This window comes from Coenobita brevimanus, chromosome 93 (genome assembly GCF_032717465.1).
Source record: "Coenobita brevimanus isolate Jiangsu-jjx chromosome 93, ASM3271746v2, whole genome shotgun sequence".
Taxonomy (NCBI): Eukaryota; Metazoa; Arthropoda; class Malacostraca; order Decapoda; family Coenobitidae; genus Coenobita; species Coenobita brevimanus.
Window position 1 is genome coordinate 30047095 of NC_137046.1, and position 10958 is coordinate 30058052.

General features: G+C 49.2%; 1 protein-coding gene across 1 annotated transcript in view; it reads right to left on the reverse strand.

Annotated features, from left to right (window-relative positions):
* Positions 1–2966, reverse strand: part of LOC145412391 (uncharacterized) — a 235392-nt gene extending 232426 nt beyond the window's left edge. Inside the window, exon 1 of the mRNA XM_080282280.1 lies at positions 2830–2966. Within this exon, the coding sequence (XP_080138406.1) occupies positions 2830–2960 (131 nt within the window). The 5' untranslated portion in view covers positions 2961–2966. The remainder of the gene's footprint in view (positions 1–2829) is intronic.
* Positions 2967–10958: the final 7992 nt, after the last annotated feature.

Genomic DNA, 10958 nt, shown 5'->3' on the forward strand with positions numbered 1-10958 from the left:
CAATACACTCCAGTCCCATCCTATCTCTCAACTCTTCCATCGTGAACCCAGCCCCCCCAGACCTTGGACGCAGGGACGCACTACACATCCACCTAATCATTGTCATTTCTGTATGTCTGAGCTGGTGAATATCCTCTGTCAAAGGCCTTTTCCATATCAACAACAACAAAATAAAAATAAAGATCCCTTCTCCTGCCAATATAATTTTCCTGAAGCTGTCGAACAATGAATATAGCATCAGTGGTCCCCCTACCTGGCATAAACCCAAACTGCATCTCATCAATATTCACTCTTTCTCTAATCATACCTTCTAAAACTCTCTCCATTACCTTCATTATCTGATCTAAAAGCTTTATACCTCTATAATTTCCTCTTTCCAGGGCATCACCCTTCCCTTAATACACATTTACAATTACATTCTTCAGCCAATCATCTGGGAAAACACACTCATAAATACAGTAATCCTATTTATCAGGTCAGTGACTAACTTCATCCCTATATTGCCTGAGGCCTTCAACATTTCGGCAGTCAACCCAGACACACCTGCTGCCTTCCCCACCTTCATCCTGCCTATTGCCTCACTCACAGTAGCAGCATCAATCAAAGGCCAAGGACCAGACACTGGATCTGCTGGCTCCAAACCTTCCCTGTCCCAGTCAAACTCCTCATTCAACAATCGGTTATAATGTTCTTTCCATGCATCTATAATATCCTCACTGTTCACCACTACCCTTCCTTCATCATTCTTCACACACTGCTCACCTATAATATCCCGATTATCCCTCTTCACCTGACCTGCCACCCTAAATATCATATTTTTCCTTTCCCCATGATTTAGGTTATCAAGTAAAAGTCTCTGTGACTCAGACTTTGCCCTGTATACCTCTCTTCTAGCCCTATGCTTGGCAGCCAAATATTCCTCTTTGCTACCACCCTTCTTCCATTCCCGGAAAACCCTTCTTTTCTCCTTAACTGCAGCTTCTACACTCTCATCCCACCACCAAGTTACTTTATGTCTTGGTGGTCCTTTTGTCCAACCGCATGTTACATCAGTAACTCTCAAGAGATTGTTCTTGAGGTTTCTGCACTGTTCAATAACGCCTCTGTCTACAGCTCCCTGTTCAGCCACCACTCTCCTCAACTCACTATAGAAGGCATCCCTTACTACTTGGTTTTTCAGCTTCCATATTTTCCTCCTAGGTACATAAGTCCTCTTTTTCATCGCTCATTCTTTAAGCACCATATCACAAATCAGTAGTTTGTGCTGCTGCACACACTCCTCACTTCCTATAACTTTAACATCCCTCACAAACCTCCTATCGGCCCTCCTAACCAGAAAATAATGTATCTGACTGCTATTTCCCCCAGACTCATACGTAATTAACCTACTGTCTCTTTTCCTAAAATATGTGTTCCACACAATCATTTCCGTTGCCTCCCCAAACTCGAGTATCCTTTCCCCTTCTGCATTCCTTATACCATACGCACATCCCCCATGCACTCCTTCATAACCTTGTGCTCCTTCACCTACATGACCATTTAAGTCCCCTCCCAAAACCACTACAGGGTATCTCATCATCCTACATACCACCCACTACATGTATTAAATCATCCCAAAATCTATATTTCTCTGCTTCATCCAATCCTGCCTGTGGAGCATATACCGATATAATCGCAGCTATCCTTCTACTGAACAGAATTTTCACTATCAATATCTTATCACTTACTCTCATAACATTCATAACATATTCCACCCATTTCTCCGCAATCATCACGCCAACACCTCCATATCAGTCTGTCCCCCCTTGCCAAAACAACTTATAGCAACAGTCCTTCCCAACAATCTTTCTGGCTGATCCAAGCCTGTACCAGAATTCCTGCAAACACGCCAAATCCACCCACCTCCTACTGAATGCCTCAACGACTTCCCCCGCTCTCCCCCTCAAACTTCCCACATTCCATGAACCTACCCTCATCCCCCTGGGTGATTTACTGTCCTCAGGCTTGCTCTGAAACTTTTTCTTGTGTTTTGTCATATTCATTATTAATAAAGGGGGATAGACATACCACAGGCCCCACTCACTGCACAGTCCCAGGTCCAGACAATGGATCAGGGACCCCTAGCCCACCAGCTTACCAGTGGTTGTGGTAGTGGCCTCGGGGCACCCTGCCAGGACAGCTGCAGGGACACCCTCCAAGTGCGCCTTGGCACTGCAACTATCTCACCATTATACACCCACTGATAGGGCAGCCTCCTGGGGCGCTACTCCCAGGTTCGGGCCCCTCTCTATTGGGCGGAAGTGGCAGCCTGGGAACCGCAATGCCCTGTACCCTCTAGCACAGGCCTGAACCCCATCTCGCCCTGGACCCACGATCTATACAGGTGGAACCCCTGTCACGCCTCCCCCCAGAAGTCCGCCACTAGGTAGCGGGGGCAAAGTTTTCTGGCCGCATGCCCTTGCTGGCGCCAACCCCTGTAACGTAGTGGGATACGTTGTGTGAAATGTAAAGTGCATGTGGGGTAGTGCATAGGATAGTTAGAGGAAATGTTTGGGAGAGTATGCTAGTCTAATCTCCATGTTACTGTCACACTGAAAAGGTCAGCAAAGAGGGATGGTTAGATAGCTAGTGAAACAGGAGCTCCAGCTCTCCATATCACCAGCATTCCCATTCCCCTCGGAAGTACCACCCTGTTCGGCCCGTGCTACGGTCAAACAAATGGTTAGAGCATTTCCCCAGTGTATTATCCTACATTGCATATCCTTCACATCAGTTTCATTCTTCATCACTCTTTTCAACTTAGGAAAGTATCCCCAACCCTGTACTCACCTTATAACAAGTGAAGCGTGATTCGGGGGATGAGGGGGGCTTGAGAGTGGAGTTAGGGAAGGACGCACCAAGTGGAAGGTCAAGGGGTCAACAGTATCACCAAAGAAGTGATATTTCTCAGCCAGTGTCATCTCTTGCAGAAGGGTCTGTATCAGTTGGAAAAGTCATTGTTAAAGAAACTGAAGGGCTACATTACAAAAAACAAAAAAGTTGAGAAGGATGATGGTGAACCTCAACACCGTAAGAAAGCTCCTCAAAAACCAAATAAAATTGACTGATGGTAGTGTGAAAGGAATAAAATAGTTCAGTGTATTATTTTACCATATCTGAAGGAGTAACTTGAGGTGGAGACATGATTCTGGGGGCTCGAATCATATGGTGAGTACATGAGTATGGCCCTTTTAACTGCACAAAACTTTTGTTAGTTCTCACTCTATCAACCTTAGTTTTTCTTAATTTCTGGATCCTACCTCACCCTGCCCATAAGTAGTGGCGTGGCCAAGTCTCCATGAATGCGGAGTCAAGGTGGGACCAAGTCATATCCTTGTGGGCAGGGGGATATTAGGTCCACTGTGTAAAGGTGTTAATCCAAAATTTCAAAAGGAGGGGTAAGGCAGGGGAAGGGTCTGATTAGGGGGGAGGGGGAAGGAGGGGCTGGTCTCCCTAGGCCCCACATAGCTACGCCATTGTTCTTACATGGGAAAATAAATGTTGATGATGATGATAATACCATCAGTATGCTCCCTCCCTCCCTCCCTCTCTCTCAAAGAAGGAGGAATGAACCAATGGTTAAAAGAACACAGAGTTGTACTCTACAACAATTAAAAAAAAATCAAAATTCATTCAGTTCGAGATGTCTGGACACATTACACTTAAAAGATGGAGGGTTACAGGCAAAGGGAAATACAGATTGAGGAAGACAATCTCATAGTTGACCTGCTATATACAATACCCTCACGTCCAGTACGCGTTTGTCCAGTACTATTCTCGTCCAGTACAGTGGGCGAAAAAATAAAATAATTCATTACTGTGATACGGATTTGTTGGCCTAGTACGGATCAGCCGCGCAAAGTGGACCAAATCCGAGGAGTTCTTCTCTAGTACTATTATCCACCCGGGTGTGGGAAGATGGCAAACACCAAGGAACGTTTCCTTAATACTGCTGTGCCAGTCCAGTACGTCTTCCTCGTGACTCGTGACCAGTGCCAGTCACATTGCAGTATTGCACTTCCCCCTGATGACGAAGATGACGATGTGCCAGTGTGTGACTATGAGGGATTTATGATGGAGGTTGAGGCAGAGAGGCCTCCTCAGGATCCTGAAGGCCCTCCTTCAGGGGGTCAGATGTACCTCCTACAGCCTTGGAAACCCCTCCCCCTTCCCCCACAAGCCCATCACCACTCACCTTAAAGGTTGGTAAAATCTTAGTTGTGTCAAAATGTAGTTAAGTTGAATTTTGGGTGGACGTTTTCAAGGCTTGTCTGACATTATTCATTTTTCCCATAAGGTCTGTTGTTTGTCCAGTATGGAATTAGTCCAGTACGGTAGTGCTGTCTGACAAAAATACCGTACTCGATGCGAGGATACTGTACATGAATGACTGGAAGTACTGGAGAACTTTTGCATTACATAAAAGGACAGAAAAGGGGTGAGTGTGCACCCAAACAGGTGCAATACACCTACTGTAACAGAGATGAATTGCAGACAGTAGAGAAGAGCACTGGCATAACAACTGTTATGCTAGGTGTTTTTAGGTCGGCTCCCTGTCCTAACAACACCTAAGGTATAGCTGGGTTCCCTTTCTAGACTAGAGATTAGACAGTGTGAGAGGAACAGGGAATAAAAACACAGGGCAACAACCTTACATGTATATTACCAAATTCTGGATACAGGAAGCTAGACAATTCACAAGACTCTGTACAAAGGCAAGAACTGGAATTGGCAGGTATGTATAAGCTACAGGTATCACGCAGGATACCGACAGTCTCGGGAATATTTGGACAGACATTGCACTTAAGGGAAGCTGGGACTACACTCTGTTCTAGGGCTCCTTGTACTTTTATGATAATTATATACCTGTCCCGCATTACACTAAATGAAATAGGGAGATGGAACACTGCTCATGTCTCTTGTCACATTTAGTAGAGTTTGGATAAGCAGACACTGTCACTGTATTCTACACTCGGATAGTCACTTTCACTTTCACCTCACAGGCAGGGAAGTCACAGTCACTATGGGGATGTGGGGCAAGGGGGTGGGCCAACAAAGGAGGGGAGGGGTGGCAGCTCACACGTGGTGGCCCAGTGTCAGCTGTGCCCCCTTAGGTGTCCTCTCATTGAGGGGCCACGGGACTACTCGTGGGGAAGTCGTCCTCCGCATCGGGCTGTAGTCAAGCGTGGTGAAGGGCCCCGCACTGGAGGGGCTTGGAACTGGGATTTAGCCTTTGGGACTGGGACCAAAAACCCTCTGAAGGCGCTCCTGCAGGCATCTGGTGTGGGAAGGGCGTTCACTCCTTTTCTGGACTGGAGAGGTCGCGCCCCAGGGTACTAGGGGCAGCGTGGAGAGCCTTTCTACTGCAGTCTCACTCCCGCTGCTTTGCCGACAGGGTAGGGCTGTGGCATAGCTGGCGGCAGAAGTCCGACAGGTACTGGTCTCCCTCTGGCGCCGGCTGGATGGAGTGCAACCTCTGGGTCAAGATGGGTCCTCTCCACCAGTCCTTGATGGGAAGGTTCTCCTCCTGAGGGCTGCCTCAGTCTGGGGAGATAAGGGTGGGACTTGCTCTGCCACCGGTGGGGGGGCTCGAGCAGGGGTCTCCCTCAGGTTGTGAAGTCACTGGGGGCGAGAGGCTTTTAAGACGCCCCTCCCTGGCGTGGCTACCGGCTGTCGCCGAGGTCCCTTGGGCAATGGGAAGAGGGTGGCTACAGGCCGTTCCTTTCCTGTACGTGCGGCCATTGGCCGTCACTGGGGTCCAACTTCCTGATGGGACCGCAGACGAAGTGCAGGTACCGGTTATCATCTGCCTACGGGTGCGGTTACCGGCCGTCGCCGAAGTTCCATATGAGGGGTGATGTGTAGGCGCAAGGCAGCTACAGGCCGTCCCTTGTCTACTGGTGTGGCTGCCGGCCGTCACCAGTGTCATGACCCTCGAGGGAACCGCAGAAGGAGATAGGGCGTACCGTTCTCTCCCCACGTGCGACGACAGGCCGTCACGGGTTCTGCAGGGGGGGTGGGCAGCACTATGAGTGGCTGCTGGCCGTCTCTCAAAGGTGCGGCTACCGGCAGTCATGGTTGCATGGCTACAGGCTGTTGCTTTTACTTTGTGGCTACCGACCATCACTGGGGTGCTGCCTGAAGCTATTTTTCTAGCACCATCCCGATCCTGTTGAAGGCTGAGTCGGTGGAAGGGTAATGCACCCGGACTGAGATGTTCGCGCTGGGTGCATTCCGGAGAATAGGGGCGCGTGGCTATATGGGACATACGTCCATATCACATGGACATTGCACGCACCCTGCTTACCCCTCCGTTGTCACCTCCTGTGGGTGTTGTGATGCCCTCAGTTGTTACTAGTTCAACAATATATATATACATTTATATATACATACGTACATATATATATATATATATATATATATATATATATATATATATATATATATATATATATATATATATATATATATATATATATATATATATATATATATATATATATATATATATATATATATATATATATATATATATATATATATATATATATATATATATATATATACGTGTATGTATGTATATAATGTATCTATCTATCTATCTATCATATATATACATATATATATATGTATATATATATGTATATAAATATATATATATATATCAGATAATGAAGGTAATGGAGAGAGTTTTAGAAGGTATGATTAGAGAAAGAGTGAATATTGATGAGATGCAGTTTGGGTTTATGCCAGGTAGGGGGACCACTGATGCCATATTCATTGTTCGACAGCTTCAGGAAAAATATATTGGTAGGAGAAGGGATATTTATTTTGTTTTTGTTGATTTGGAAAAGGCCTTTGACAGAGTCCCTAGAGAGGTGGTGAAGTGGGCAATGAGAAAGCTTGGCTTGGAGGAGTGGCTGGTTAGGGTGGTTATGGCCATGTATATGGGTGCTCACACTCAGGTGAGAGTGAATGGAGATTTGAGTGATGAGTTTTCCGTGAATGTTGGCGTGCATCAGGGGTCAGTCTTGAGTCCCATATTGTTTATCATGGTACTTGAAGCCCTTTCACGTGACTTTAGAAACTGCCTCCAGTGGGAGTTGTTGTATGCTGATGATTTGGTGTTGATTGCAGAGAATGAAAGGGAGGCGGAGGAAAGGTTTAGGAAGTGGAGAGATGGTATGGGGCAAAAGGGTTTAAGGGTTAATGCAGATAAAACAAAAGTGACGATATCTAGGGTTGGTGGCGGTACTGTCAAAGATGAGGGAGAGTGGCCATGTGCAGTTTGCCACGAAGGCGTGGGAAGTAATTCCATCTTGTACGGTGTGTGTGATAAATGGGTGCATAAGAGATGTAGTGGTATCAGAGGTAGACTGCGAGATAATGCTGATTTTATGTGTACGGCGCGTCAGGGTGAGCAGGTGGAGATTGTCAGACGTGAAAGGATTGAACTTGGAGGTGAATCTCTTGAGTGTGTGGAAGAATTTTGTTATTTGGGAGACATGTTGTGTGCTGGAGGTGGGGCTGGAGCTAGCTCTGTGGCTAGGGTGAGAAGTGGTTGGAAGAAGTTCAGGGAGCTCTTGCCTCTCCTGACATTGAGAGGGCTCTCCCTATGTGCTAAGGGGTCTTTGTATGCAGCATGTGTTAGGAGTGTAATGCTGTATGGCAGTGAGACCTGGGCAGTGAGGGAGGAAGACATTAGCCGGCTCAGACGTACAGAAATGACAATAATTAGGTGGATGTGCAGTGCGTCCCTGCGTCCAAGGCCTGGAGGGGCTGGGTTTACAATGGAAGAGTTAAGAGGTAGGATGGGACTGGAGTGTATTGGTGTTGTGATGAGGAGAGGTAGATTGAGGTGGTTTGGACATGTGGAGAGGATGGGGGATGATAATCGGTTGAGGAAGGTGAGAAGTGTTAATATTGGGGGTGGGGTTATGAGGAGTAGACCGAGAAAGACATGGGACGAGGTCATTAAGTGTGACCTTAGGGTTAAGGAACTGAACAAGGATGCTGCGATGGATCGTGCAGCGTGGAGAGCCGCCATTAGGTGGCCAAGGCCGACACATGCAAGCATGTTGGAGCCTTTAAAAATGAAAACGAAACAAAACAATAGATATATATATATATATATATATATATATATATATATATAAATCGTCTCGTATTTTTTATCAAGGCTCCATCATGCTTGCATGCATCGGTCTTGGTCACCTATTGGCGGGTTTCCATGCTGCTCGATTCTGGCTGCTCCCCTGTCCAGTCCCTTATCCTTGAGGTCACATTCTATGACCTCGTCCATGGTCTTCTTCGGTCTGCGTCTAGCAACCCAATCCCTAACATTCACACTTATCACTTTCTACACCCAACTGTTATCCCCCATCCTTTCCACATGCCCAAACTATCTCAATCTACCCCTCCTCTCCTCAACAACAATACATCCCAGTCCTGTACTTCTTAACTCTTCAATCGTAAACCTAGCCCCCCAGGCCTCACATTTAAGGACGCTCTGCACTTACAACTATTCATTGCCATTTCTGTACGTTTGAACATGCGAATATCCTCTTCCCTTACTATGCTGCATTACAATCCTAACACACCGCACAGAAAGTAAAATGCGTGACTTACAACTTAGTGCCCCCGAGATGGAAACAGAAGAGGAATACCGTAGTGCCCCCGACAACGAGGCAAGTGATATACAGCCCAGTGTGCCCGGGAACGTACCAACACCCCCACACGGACCCCACGGAGTAGCCGCCACCAGTCGGAGCAATCCACAGCAACAACGACATGTCAGCCCGGGCCGTGCGCCCCTACGTCACGCAGCCGTCGCACCGTCGCCATCGTAGGAGAAAGACACTACCTTCAGGGAGTGGGATTGTTGAATCAGCTAGAGGTGGAGTTGTTCTCAGAACTCCAGATAGCGCCCCTCAGGAGACAGCCTACTGCCGCTCCCGCCCTCGCCAGACGGCCTACTGCCACTCCGAAGGTGCCCCTGTAGAGACGGCCTACTGCCGCTCCGAAGGTGCCCCTGTAGAGATGGCCTACTGCCGCTCCTCCCTCCTGCAGAAGGAGACAGCCTACTGCCGGTCCCACCCTCGCCAGACGGCCTACTGCCGCTCCGAAGGTGCCCCTGTAGGGATGGCCTACTGCCGCTCCTCCCTCCTGCAGAAGACGACGGCCTACTGCCGCTCCCCTCTCCGGCCGAAGGAGACGGCCTACTGCCGCTCCCGCCTTTGTCATACGGCCAACTGCCGCTCTGAAGGTGGTGCCCTTGAGACGGCCTACTGTCGCTCCTCCCTCCGGCAGAAGGAGACGACTTACTACCACTCCCGCCTTCGTCAGACGGCCAACTGCCACTCTGAAGGCGGTGCCCCTGAGACGGCCTACTGCCGCTCCTCCCTCCTGCAGAAGGAGACGGCCTACTGCCGCTCCCGCCTTCGCCAGACGGCCCACTGCCGCTCCAAAGGTGTACAGAGATGCGCTGACTCCCCCACTCAGGCCACGGCCAATTGCCGGGCCCTGACACTTCATAGTCCTGCCCCTGGGCAGCCACGGCCAATTGCCGGGCCCCACGGACGAAAGGAGGCAGGGAGTGAGTCATCACCCCGGCAGGAGACAAGAGTCCGGACCTCCTATACCAGAGCAGCCCAGTCAGGCCTCACAGCCTCCCCTGGCCTCCACTCCCTATGCCTGGCTCTGGAGCAGACTCACCTGACGGACCCCAGCGTAAGCCAGTGCCGCAGTCCTTCCCTGTCGGCGCCCCTAGACTCTGGGGACCGCAGTCCGCAGTCTCTCCCGACCCTCCCCAAGACGCCCGGGCGTGATCTCCCTACGCCCCCACGACGACGTAAGACTCCCACCTCCAGCCAAGACTTACACCAGAGGTTTCTGGAGCTATTCGGCCCCAGTCCTGAGGGCCACACCCCTGAGCCCAGCCCAGAGACCGCGGGCCCCTTCGCCACCTGTAGCCCGGGATGCGAGAGGACGCCCCTACAGGTCGTCCCGTGCCCCCTCGGCATGCCTCCCCTTGGCGGTGCCCCCAGCCCGGCAGATTTGACGCCAGCGTGTTCCTCCCCCGCCCCCACGATGAGTGACTCATAGTAAGTGTGGTGATGCCCCAGAAATAGTGGAAGTGATTTAGGTTAAGTGTGACTTTGCTGAACCTAGTGTAGTATCATTCAGTGACTTAATATAGTGAATATCAGGACAAGTAAGATCACAGTGAAGGAGTAAAGGACGAGTGTATAAACCAAGATCTGATGAACTAGACTTACCAGTGACGTCCTTTGTATAAAACTAGTGAGACTGTGCCTCCTGGAAATTCCTCTGTAATAAGACACCCCTACTACTGTGGGCTCTATGGAAATAATACGAGAAAGTGTTAGTAATATTCCCCCAACTCAAGTTACCCATAAATTCTCTATGACACTTCCCCGTCCCAGTATCTAGTGTGAGTGTAAACCAGAAACAGAATCAATTGCCAAAGTCCCTTTGCTATTGGGAAATATTTAATTCTATCTATCTATCTATCTATTGCCAGACGCCTCAATCCCGTTTGGGGTGGCCACAAACAAATCGCCTCCAAGTTGCCCTGTCCCCCGCCATTTCACTGCCCTGCTCCCAACTCACACCCCCCTCTCTCTTCAAATTGTTAATACTTACCCATCCCCAGTAAAATACCCACCGCCGGACCACCCACCCCGCCACCCCCCACCCCACCACCGAGCCGCTACCACACCACCACCCCAGGAGGACACAGTGGTGGGGCTAGTGACCCAGGTCAAGAGGGTCACCGGGACACTACTGTCCTGAGTCCTTTTTCCCCGCAACTACCCCAACACCAGGTGACCGGAAAAAGGCAACGACCTTGCAGGTGGGACAGCCGTCGCCAGAATTGGGGTGGGACTGAACAAGAT